The sequence below is a fragment of the Hemiscyllium ocellatum genome, chromosome 23 (assembly GCF_020745735.1).
Source record: "Hemiscyllium ocellatum isolate sHemOce1 chromosome 23, sHemOce1.pat.X.cur, whole genome shotgun sequence".
Classification (NCBI taxonomy): Eukaryota; Metazoa; Chordata; class Chondrichthyes; order Orectolobiformes; family Hemiscylliidae; genus Hemiscyllium; species Hemiscyllium ocellatum.
Window position 1 is genome coordinate 348792 of NC_083423.1, and position 12814 is coordinate 361605.

At 39.7% G+C, this 12814-nt stretch overlaps 1 protein-coding gene across 1 annotated transcript in view; it reads right to left on the reverse strand.

Annotated features, from left to right (window-relative positions):
* pcloa (piccolo presynaptic cytomatrix protein a) overlaps positions 1-12814 on the reverse strand; it is a 577994-nt gene that overhangs the window by 289254 nt on the left and 275926 nt on the right. Inside the window, exons 6-7 of the mRNA XM_060842523.1 lie at positions 5086-10144; positions 2650-4712 (exon numbers count right to left, since the gene is read on the reverse strand). Of these exons, the coding sequence (XP_060698506.1) occupies positions 2650-4712; positions 5086-10144 (7122 nt within the window). The remainder of the gene's footprint in view (positions 1-2649; positions 4713-5085; positions 10145-12814) is intronic.

A 12814-nucleotide genomic window follows, 5' to 3' on the forward strand; every position in this document is an offset into this window, starting at 1 on the left:
AATACTTGAAGACACTTCCAGCTGTTTAAAGTGGAAGTAAATTTACAATTATTGACATTAAATTTGTGATGTAACTTTATGGTTTACATTAAACATGGATCATTATTATTTGAGTAGACAAATAAGACCACAATGTGGATAACAATTTACATAGAGGCACCTTACCACTGAAGGCAAAACAATGTAACATATGATAAAGTTTTTTTTAATTTCAATCTTCTGTTCCCCTCCCTTCCCCTTGTTTCAGGCTCTGTGCCTCTGCACTGTCCTCCAATGGAGAAGACATGCTGCAGTGTCTGTTTTCAATTGGCTGACTACGAGCAGGAAATCAGCACATGCTACATAATGGACACAAACTCTCATTGCATTATTTGATGAGTCAGCACAACTGAGTTACACCAACCACAAAGCACCCATCTCAAATATGTTTTTATCTCATCTCTTCTCCAAAGTGAATTGTAGAAAAAAGTTAAAAATAAGACCTTGCACATCTACCTAATTCACGGTTTAAGGCACAAATGGAAGAGAATGCTTTTGGCTGTAATAAATTTTTAAACAAATACTTGCAGGATTTCAGGAAGATTCCTCTCAAAGCCCTCTTCATAATTCATCAATTAGAGCTTACTGGTTTCATGAAATGATTCATCTGATCAACTCCAGATCTTTCAAAATAAATAGGATTTTGTTTGAGATGAAAGATGTACTCTGTTGACTTTGATTATATCAACCATTTATGTGTATTCAATGATTGATTCATTGCTCTATTTTTGCAAGCACACATTTTGTGTTATCATTAATTAAAATGCATATAAAATATGCCATTCTTCATTCTGAACAAATATGACAAAATTCAAGAGCAAGCAGAATTATATCTGTCTTGAAAGGAAATGATACAAAACATGTTTCCTTTACTAATTGTCAGATGGCAAAGTAATGCTTCCCTTGAGGCATATAAATGAGTTACTGGAAATAGATTCCATTTTGCAATTGGATTACACAGACAGATGCAAGAAATTACTTTTCCATTAGAATATGCACACTCCATGAACATGAATTGTATCACTTAGTAATTCATGACTAATAAAAAATCAAAACAGAGCATCATGTTAAAAATGCTAAAATTCTGTTGTACAGCAATCTCGTTAAATATCATCAGCAACTACCTAGGGTAGTTTGAGCTTTTCTGCATTGTGCTGAATTGTCAGATACCGCTGTGGCAACTCCACTGACTTTTTCTAATTATTTTCTCTTTTTAATTAGCCACAGGATGTGGACATCATGGGCTGGGCCCAGCACTTATTGCCCCTTGAGAAGGTGATGGCGAGCTGCCTTCTTGAACCACTGCAGTCTATCTGCTGTAGATTGACCCACAATGCCCTTGAGGATTTTGACTCAGTGAAACTGAAAGAATTAAGATATATTTCCAAGTCAGGATGGTGAGTGGCTTGGAAGGGAATTTGCAGGTGATGGTGTTCCTGTATATCTGCTGCCCTTGTCTTTCTAGATTGAAGTAGCTAAGGGTTTGGAAGGTGCTGTTTAAGGATTTTTGGTGAATATCTGCAGTGCACATTTAGATAATACACACTGCTGCTCCTGAGTGTTGGTAGCGGAGGGAGTGGATGCTTGTGGATGTAGTGCCAATCCAACAGGTTGCTTTGTCCTGGATGATGTCAAGCTTCTTGAGTGCTTATGGAGCTGCACCTATCCAGGAAAGTGGGGAGTATTCCATCACACTCCTGACGGGTGCTTTGTAGATGGTGGGACAGGATTTGGGAAGTCAGGAGGCCAGTTGCTTGCAGCAAAATTTCTACCCTCTGATCTGCTTTTGTAGCCACTAAACTTATTTGGTGTGTGCAGCTCAATTTCTGGTCAATGGTAACCATCAGGATAATGACAAGTGTTCCAGATACACTCACTGCTAGTACAGCATCATGACTACAGCAGTTTCAATAACTGTGGCAATGGTGGCAATATTCTGGTCAATGGTACCCTCAGGATAATGCCCGTGAGACAGGCAGCCAGTGTTCCAGATAAACTCATTGCTGCTACAGTGGTTTCAATAACTGTACCAATGGTGGCAATATTCAAGCTACAAGATTGCAATGGCACTTCAACCCTTATGTTTGGTGCCTCAGGTTTATTGCAAACACTACTGCCTCCTCATTGACCCATTCATCAGATACTTTTCGAAGACAATACTTTTTGGCAAAGATTAGTAACAGTTCCTCCATCTAATCTTCAACATTGCCAATGCTTGCTGAAAAGTTAAAAAGTATTTTGAACCAATTGAATAGCTGCAAAGTTTGGCCTTTCGTATCAGCATTTACACTTAAATGGCTGCACTCCTTGAAATTTCATCTATGATTTAATTTTCAATTCCCTTGTTGAAACCTGCATAAAGTCAAAGTTGTACTACAAACTGAGTAATTAAGGAAAAAAAACTGAGAAAAATTCCATTCGGTTTCTATACATATTTATATATGTATACATATTTGCAATAGGCAGTTAGCCATAATAACTGGAATTGTCAGTTGTGTTATGAGATGCCAATGTTACAGGCGCACTACGCAGATTCACTGCAGGTTTTGCATACAAAGCAATGTTTCATGCTACAGACAATCAGAAACAATTAGGTGGGAGAATGCTTACCAAGTAGCTGTCATTATATTGGAAGTGCAACCTAGAGTTTTCTTCTGCTGTGGGACTCAGTGGTTTTGGATCAGACATGGATCGCTGAATCACTTTGATAGTTCGAGGACTTAGAGGCTGATGTTTTGGTGGTTCAAGAGCCATTAGTTTCTGTGAGTTTTTGTCAACTGAATGGGATTTTTCATAGGGCACAAATGCTGTCTCTTTGCTTGGGGTCATTGGTGAGATTGGTGAGTACAAAACTTTCGGAGATTTCGGTGGGGATGGAACAACTTGGAAGGCAGAATCCGCTCGAAGGTGATTTGAATACCCGATCTCTAATGGTGTTGGACGCTTTTTATCAGTTTTTTGTGGCGATACAACTGTAATGACCTTATGAGTCAGGTACTGGGGACTTTGTCCATCTGAATCTGTTTCAGTCTGACAACCTAAACTTTCACCTTTGTATGTTTTCTCTGGAGCTGAAATGTGCTTTACAATTTCTATTTTTGATTCAACGTGAGCCCTTATGGAAGGTGTTCTTATGATTCCCTCAGGTTCAGTTTGAACAGAAATCTCAGCTACAGTCTGCATAGCAATATTAGAGAGTTTTGCAAAATGTGGCCGTTTTGCTTTCTCCATCTCTGCTCCACCATCAGCATATTTCCCAATACGAGACTTTCGTCTTCTGGAGGGAATGTCCCAGTCCTCCTGATTATCTTCATCATCAGTCTGAACACTGCTATCCACACTCTTCTTAGTTCTCCTTCTTCTACTAGTGTAGCATCTTTCTGTCCCTTCCTCATCATCAGTTTGAACTCCACTGTCAACTATCTTTTTGTATGATCTTAGATCCTGCATTTTTCCATCAATATCATCACTATATTGTCCTCCCAATCTGGGCATGGAGCTCCTCTTTCTCAGTACTCTTCCCTCTCTAGCATCAATGTCTTTCAAAGACATTTCTGATACTGAGCTTAGCATGCAAGGTTGCGGCAAATGCTGAGGGATGCCTTCTGACTGAGCAGTATACCATGGCTGCGGTTCCTGGCCCATGATGGCTGGAGCTGTTGTATTAATATCCTGAGCATGCCAGAACTGACCATTTTCAGCTGTTGTGTACTGGGATTCTATGATTGCTTGATCTGTTGTTGTCTGAGGTGCGCTTGAACCAGAAGGATCATATGTGTACTGATATATTTGTCGAATCTTTTGTTCCTCAAGTTGCTGCTGTAGTTGTTGCTGTAGTTGCTGTATTTGTTCAAGCTGCATCTGTTGCTGGGCTATTGTCTCTTGCTGTATAATAAACTGAGCTTGCCGCTCTTCCTCTTGCTGATACAGGAGTTGTTGTTTCATCGTTTGCAATTCCTGAAGTTCTCGCTGAACAATAAGCTTTTCTTGTTCTCGAAATATCTGGATCTCATGTCGTTCCCGTTCCAGCTCCTCAGCTAAACGTATTTGCTTCATCTTCTCAAACTCCAACATTTCTCTTTCTATTAACAAATGTTTATTTTCCTCAGTTACAGGTGAAGTCATTGGTGAGAGCTTGGACACTGCTACAGGTTCAATACTGTGTTTCTGCGTGTAATCGGTTTCAGTCTGTATAAAATTGACCTCAGATGATGTGTCGTGGTATGTTGCTGAAATTGTTGTCAGGTTAGACATAAGCCCAGGTGTATCTAAACCTTGAGAAGCCCCAAGACCCATCTCTCTTCCTGTATCAGCTGTTGTCAAGTAACTGGAAGACCTGGGCACTGGCTGAACGTGCTGCAATGCTGATAGTGAAGGCATTGTATCACTACTATGGAGACTAAGAGAAGTGCTGAATATTGAACCTGGCTGAGTAGTAATTGCAAAGGTGGATGGAATTGGAGTTGCCACAGAAGAATATACAACACCACCAGAAGAACGTAAAACACTGTGTATGCCGTAGTGGCTTCCAATAGTTGGTGTTACTCTTGCTTGAGAATACTGTGACATGCCAGAGTCTGTAATCACTTGACGGGTCTCTGAGTAACTCGATGTTCCCTTGCTGAGGTGATCTTGAGGCTGAGTACAAACTGCAGAATAGTCCATTAATTCACCTGTAATTATAGTGTCATAAACAGAGCTCATTCCTAGATAATCAAATTGATTTGTTGGGATAATCATTGGCATTCCATCCAGATGCTTAAAGCAAAGTTTGCATGCAAGTCTTCACCATCATCAATAGTGCCATTACACATGAAGTGAAAAATAATGCTGAAAAGAAACATGCAGTACATGCAAGCAGCTGTGTGCAAAGATAACAATCAACAAATAAATTGCATTCCATTTTCACATGCTTAAAGTTTTGTATCAAAGTAAAAATGATAAGATTCAGAAATGATGCAACAAAAAGAGATTAGCTCAGTATGAGTTGAGGGTACCCATGCAGTCTGAATTTTAAGGAAAGATCTGTTGCTGTTTGATACTGACCTGTTGTCAGTTTCCCTGCAGTAAGATCCACTGCTGCGTCAGTGCTACTATTGCAATAGTCAAAACTATGCTTGCTTTTGTATAGAAACAGACCAGCTTCAGCCAAGTTGGTGTCAGACATGGAAGGCTTCATGCTCCCAAATCCTCTGTAACCATGGGTTGCACCATGGCCATATGAATAATGATCATCTCTGTACCCATAACGATCTTCAGGGAGGGTGGAAGCAGGTTGCTGTGTCAATGATGAACAGCTGCGACCAAATGGAAATTTGTAAACCATATCACAGCAAACATTGCGTCTTCCTGCAGTAAGATCCACAGGCTTATCTTCCTCTTCTACAATTGTAGTAACAATTCCAGTTGTTAATTCATCCACTGACACCATCATTCGATGGGGTTTTGTGGTACTTAAATCAACTGCTTCAACTTCGGTTGATTCCACATCTGTCCATCCATTTGTTGTGCTACCAGGAGCTTTCGTCACTGGTTTATTGCTAGACCAGCCAGAAATGGAAGCAGCAGTACTATAGGTCAGGTTGATTGGAACTTCTATTGTGTCTGAGGCTGGGGACTGACAATGAGCAACATTGTATGTTGCTTCATCAACCTTGGTCGTTAGTGGAAGTGGTATAGAAACAGAATGGCCAAGGTCCACGGGCCCTTCCAAAGTGTCAGTGGTTGCAGTGAAAGTGGCGCTACCTGTACAGGTAACTACAGTCATACTTCCTGTAGATATTGCCAGTGTTGAAACTGAAATTTGTTCATCTGATTCAGTTTTACTTAGATTCACAATGGCAGGCTGAATCGTACTAATATGACGTAAGCCACTAGAATCAATGACTAAAGCATGTCTTCCTCCATCTACAGAGAAAGTAGACAAATCCATCCCATTGTCGGTCATATCTACGTCTAAATTTGACAAAGTACGAAGGTCAATTACATCACTAGTGAACTGTGCCATGTGCTCTAGTGTTCTCCCATTTTCTGGAAATTGTGGAAGCTCAAAATATTTTCTTTCAGGAGGTATGGTAATAGCGACACTAACTGTGCCCCTACCTGGTATTTTATCATACAGCATTGAAACTGGTGGCTGCGGGACTTCTGTTGACATTTCATGTTCCACTGTTGATACAACACCCTGTGCCAAACTCTGGTAAAAATAAACTGTTTCTGTTTTTCCTTTTTCAACTATTTTCTGAGTTTCCAAAGATTTGGTAAAGTGAGCCAAGGACATGGCCGGTGGTAGACCTTTTGAAGAGGATACTGATGATTGGATGGACGACGCTTGGCAGGTGATAGGTTCTGTAGGAGTACCGGGTTCAGATGGCAGAGTGATTACTACATATGTAGCTTGTGAATGCATAGTTAACTTTGGAGAAGATTTATTTGAATGTGGTGAGATAGGAGATGTAGGGGAGATCAACTTGAAATCTCCTGGCGAAGTCAGGTTCAAAGACAAAGTTGTATTTGAGTTTAAAGGTTTGTGTTGTGATTCACTTGGTCTATGTACAGATATAGGAAGATGAGGAAGTGATGGCTTTGGTGGAATTGTGGGCCGTATTCCATCTGTTGGTCTTGTGGTAAAAACTAATGCTGATGGAATTGAGGCTGGCTTTGGAGGGACAGGAGGTGGCATTGGATGAAATATTTTCCCAGTTGCTGTTACACTTCTCTGATCTAAAGTATTTATTTTACAGATTGATACATCAGTTGTGGATCCTTTCTTTGGGATGGTAACTGACCTTGGAAAGGCTGGAGGAGGTAAAGGAGGAGGAGGGGGTGGTGGTGGTGGTAGAGGGAATGGTGAATGAGTGGGAGAATGTGCTGATGATCTAATGAAGTGTGAGCCCATTTCAGAAGGAAGAGAAGGACCCTTGCTTGTAATTTGTGCTTGTGAAGGAGTGATGGTCACAGAATGGGTAAGTGTTGTTGAGACAGAGAACCCTGATGCTGGACTTGATGTGGTTGCAATTTTCACTTTTCCTGGTAATGAAACAGGCAATGATGTAACTACTGATGTTGGGTCTGTTCTCCCTGAGAATCCACAAACAGCAACCTGTGCTGAGGCTGCAGTCACTGACACTGAAGTGATAGTTTTATCTGAAATACTATCCAGAGAAGATTGCTTATTTAAAAGCTGGCTAGTTTCCAGCACCGGTGAAGTCACTGCTGTGGAAGTGAGAACATCTGAACTGTCTAGATTAGGAGGCACTGAGATCAGTACGTGGTCAGATCCAGCTGATAACCCAGAAAAACTGGTGGTTGAAGTGGGATACACTTGGGACATTCCTCCTGTTGTGGAGGTTAATGGAGTCACTGTAGTCTTAACAGTAGATCTGGGTGTTGGTGTTGAAGTGTAATTGTCTTCACTTGTGGTTATACTAAGGACAACAAAATCTGTTGTCCTTGATCCACTAACAGACCCAGTGGAACAAACTGGAGAGCTGATAGTTGTGGTGACAGTAGAGGCAACTGGAAAAGCCTTGGATGTTACAGTCGATGTTGATGCCGTACTGCTGGCTGTCATCCCTGGTTTGCTCTGTTCTACTGTTTGAGCAGTTTCATATGATATCCCCCTGTTGTCTATGTTGTATTGTTCCCCATATTCTACATCAACATCATCTTCTATGGAAAAGTGCTGAGTAATTTTGACATCAGGAATGGCATGCATCATGCCATTTATTGATGAAATTTGAATTGGTTTTGTATCAGAAGGTGGCATTGAGGTTAACGGTTTGTCTTGCACCATCTTTGAAGCATCTGTACTTGTTAGTGAAGAGTCGCTAGTTGCTTCTGACTCAGCAGACATGGAGTCAGGTGAACTTGGTTGAGTTGGACTGGTGCCAGGAGTCAGCAATGCACTTTGTCGTTTCATGAGCTCCTCATAAGCAGCATCAGCATCTAATAACTGCTTCTCAATCTTTGTGGAAGCTTCACTGGTATCTAATGGAAATGCAACAAATGTTTCTTTTGCAAAAGGAACAGAGGAAGGCAAATCCTGTGGATGGAGGTTTATACCTAGAGGTTGCCTGTAATGAAGACATTGTGCATCATCGACATTAGTGTTTTTCTGCATTATTTCTTCATAAATTTCATCCGGACTTCTTAATTTCTTTTCAGATCCTTGTACCAAACCAGTGCTGGTCTCCAGACCGGTGTTAAGAAAACGGTTATCCATTGTTTCATTGTAGTTATCTTCAACTAGAGACTCATAGATATAATCTTCGATTAACATTCCCCCATATAAAGGCTCCTTGTCAAATACATCATCAGGTTCTTTTTGATTCTTAAGTAATTTTGCTTTCTGCATCATCTCTTCATATGCTTCTTCTGCACTTTTCAAAGACCTCTGATGAATAGCACCAACTTCGTGCATAGTGCTACCTGCATTCTCATCTGTAGGAGAATATAGTGACACTGATGTTGGCAATTTATAAACTTTCTGTACCTCTATAATTTTTTCTGGATGTATCTCAAAACCTTCTGGCTCAGATTCAATGCTGGGGGAATATTCAGAACATGAAGAGCGATGTAACTCCTCCATTTCTGCTGCTTGTCGCAACTCTTCTGTTGGTGAAGCATCTTCAATTGGTGACAGATTACTAGGAGGGGTTTTCGGACGCTCACGTCTTCTCTGAGCTCTTAGCTCATCTTTATCTTTTTTTGATTTCTTTGTTGAATTCTTTCTTTGTTGCTGTTCTAACTCTCGTTGTTTCTCTTGTTCTCGCAGAAGTTCTTCTTCCTCCCGCAATTCTTCTTCTTCAGAAGAGTCTTCAATAGTAGGCAACAGAGGACCAGGCGATCTGTGTCTTGCCTTTCTTTGCTGTTTACTTTCTCCAAGCATTTTCTTGTGACTTGGACTACTGTCACTGTCTTCATCTAATGATGATACTGACGTAGGTGAAGTACCAGGTGTAAAACTGGATGTGGCATGCAGACTAGATGAGCCTTCGCCTCTTGATCTATCTTCTGGTGAGTCAGTTAAGCTTTCCATCTCTAGCTCTGGTTCTTCTTCATAGTATAATCCATCATTTTTGATTTCAGAACCATCTTCTACATATTTATTTGTAATAGTACTGTTCAAATCTATTGTTTTAAAACGTCTAAGACCTCCACCAGCTGAAAGAGACAAATCTTCATTGTCTTGACTTTTAGTCTCCCTGTATTTAGCCTCAGGACTCTCATCATACACTTCATCATCATCATCATCATCATCTACATCATGCCATGAATGGCGTCTCCCTGGATCATCATCATGACTGGTGCTACTTCGCTTTGAAAGACGTTTGTGCTTAACAGTTGGGCCTTTGCTCTCCAGCCGTCCTTTTCCACTTATTTCTTTCAACTGAGTCCTGATATATTCATCTTCTTCAGAACCTGATGCATCTTCTTCTGCACTCATCTCAATAATCTGTTTTCGAATAAAGTCTTCTTCATCACCAGATCCTTGGCTATCACTGCTTGATGATCCAATACTAACTTTCCTCTGCCTATGAGGACAAGGTGAGTGCTCACTTTCACTACTGTCTTCAAGAGAATCATATCGTTGCCTTCTTATTGCTTCATCACCCTGAGTCCCATAACTTTCGCTGTAGTCTTGACTAGCTAGTTTATCTTCATGATCATGATCTTCCAAAGCTTCCTCGTCTTCTTCCTGAATATCTTCAAGATCTTCTTCATCTGAGCTATAAGACTCTGGTGTAATTGATAAGGTTCTTGGTCTGTGTCGCTCTCTTTCATGATCAGAATAAGGTCCAAAAGGATCTTTACGTTGGCCTGACTTCTCATGATGTACTGTATTTGCCTGAGCTTCTAAGATTGAGAGAACAGTACTTTCCAACTTGGCAAGGTCTGATGGACTTGAAGGGCTACTTTCCTGAGAAATGGAATCTTTCCGAGTTGGTTCTTTGAGCAAATCTTTATCTTCACTTTGAAGGAGGGTTGGAATTTCACCCAGTGAACTGGATATGCCATCCGAGGAATAGCCTGTATCACTCAGACCCTGGGGACTTCTCTGCTGCTGAATTGCTGATGAGTCTGACTTTTCTTCCTCTTTTTCCTGTTTGGAAGGATAAATTATTGAGTAAAATATGAGGGAAATATTAACCACATTAATTTACAACTTCAACAATTACATAAAACTTCATAAAGTCAATAAGACACCCTGCTATAAGGACAACAGACCAACCATAACAAAGACATAAAGTGCTGGAGAAACCCAGCAGGTTCGGTAGCATCTGTGGAACGAGAAACAGAGTTAATAGTTTGAGTCCAGTGATTCTTCTTTGGAACTGATAGTAGCAAAGGAAAAGATAGTATTTATGTTGATGACTGATGGAGAAGGGAGAAAGGAGTGAACGGATTGGCACAAACTAAACCAAGAAAGAGGAGAAAAAGCTCCATCTCCACAAAGTCGCTCATTCCTTTTCCCTCCACTCCTGTAATCAGTGTAAATATCATCTTTCCCTAACTACAATCAGTTCTAAAGTAGGGTCACTGGACTCAAAACACTAACTCTGCATTCTCTCCACAGATGCTGTCAAACCTGCTGAGTTTTTTCAGCAAGTTCTGTTTTTGTTTTAGATCTTCAGCAACCACAGTTCATTGTTTGAATTTCGAAACAACTTTGCAGAAAATTCAAATTTGCAGCAAAAATTTTATATCAAAATATTCAACAATTGGTATTTCATCTTTTTCACTTTAACATGGTTTCCTCTTTGGAAACAACATTTAACCACCAATCACTATCAAATCGAACATGTCCAAAAAGGCTATTTCCAACACAAATCATCCCTATTTATAAATTGAACAGTGGCAAGAATGTGTAATTATTTTTAATGAAAATGATTGGTGATATGGCATGGGGAACCTAAACAAGTGACTCTTAATAAATATTTCACTAAATAATATCCAATTAACTTCCTGAAAGATTGGATAGTTTCACGTTAGACTATTAAATATGTCTATCTATAATGATCCTGTGTTTCTGATGCTTCAGGCAAATACTTGTAACTTCTTTGGGTTTTGACTCTGCTGGAGTTAGGAAATGTCTTTCAAACAATCCATATCTTCCACTGGAGTACTTACCATTAAAAGTTACAATTACATTATTTTATTTTCTAAAAAAGGTAAATACATTGTTTAAATAAAGTTTACCAATTAACATGCAACAGTGAAATACTGTAAATATCTGGACTTGAAAGGTTTTTCAAAATTACAATCTGCTTCTAGTTCAACGATATTAAAGAGCTGAAAAGATATTTGGATAAGAACATGAATAGGAAAGATTTGGAGGGATATGGGCCAAGAGTGGGCAGGTGGGGCTAGTTTAACTTGGGATTATGTTCGGCATGTTTGCCCAAGGGGTCTGATTCTATGGCCTAAGACTCCAAGACATATGTTATAGTCCAACAAGTTTATTTAACATTTGGAGGGCTGCTCCTTTGTCATTATAAATAAGAATGTAAATTGAGGCTCTCCAAATATTGGATCTCTCTTTATAATCTTCAAAAGGAAAGGCATAGTATTATGATTTGGAATGATGAATAATTTAGAATTAACAAGTTTTGAGAAGATCTATAGCTCAGGTTGTGGTTCTGGATGTAGGTTTGCTCACTGAGCTGAAAGGTTCATTTTCAGAAGTTTTGTCACCATACTAGGCAACATCTTCAGTGAGCCTCCAGATGAAGCACTGCTGATGGTTCCTGCTTTCTATTTATATGTTTGGGTTTCTTTGGGTTGGTGATGTCATTTCCTGTGGTGATGCCATTTCCTATGGTGATGACATTTCCTGTTCTTTTTCTTGTTGATCAACAAACACATTGACTTGGACCCAACTTACCACCCCCTGAGAAAAAGAACAGGAAATGACATCGCCATAGGAAATGACATCACGAAGCCAAAGAAACCCAAACATATAAATAGAAAGCAGGAATCATCAACAATGCTTCGTCCGGAGGCTCACTGAAAATGTCACCTAGTATAGTGACGAAACGTCGGTAAACGAACCTTTCAGCTCAGCGAGCAAACCTACGTCCATAACTTAGAATTGCATCTCCCCCAAAGTAAGCATAAAAGGTGCTTACATGCAATTTTCTTTGCATTTTTGGGTCACCTCATTTGAACATTACAGTCTGCATTAAAATGATGAAGTTAAAGCAACAATCTTCTGAGATCACAATTCAATGGAAATGTGAGAATGAAAGGAAACTGTAAAAGGACATTAGTAGCATCATGGTTATATTCAGAGAAGCATTAATCCATTCCCAGTTCATAAAATTTGCCAAGTGCTCATCTGGGTGGCCTGCTGTTAATAGTTCAATCAATACATATCCAATAGACTCAACAACCTTCTTTATCTATGTAATAGTTATTAAGAAATATCACATGTCTATCATATAGGGCCTTAGCAGCAACAGGAGCATCTGTGGTTATCATGAAGCAATGGGAAAATAAATTTCATATTTATACAAAACTGAAGATGTTGTTGGCTGCAGAATTCTTGTCAAAATGATTCTGTTGCCTGATAATTTAACAGTTACCTTCATCAATCACACTCACAATAATGACAATATATTGTGTCAGTGCTTGCCAAGGGAAAAATACAAAAGCATATTACAATCCAGAAGAATGAATTAAATTTCATTTCAACTGTTTGGTTGTAAGTCTGCCCAGATATGGAGGGACTGTCTTATGAGGTAGAGATTGCGTGAGTTAGATAATTGAATTT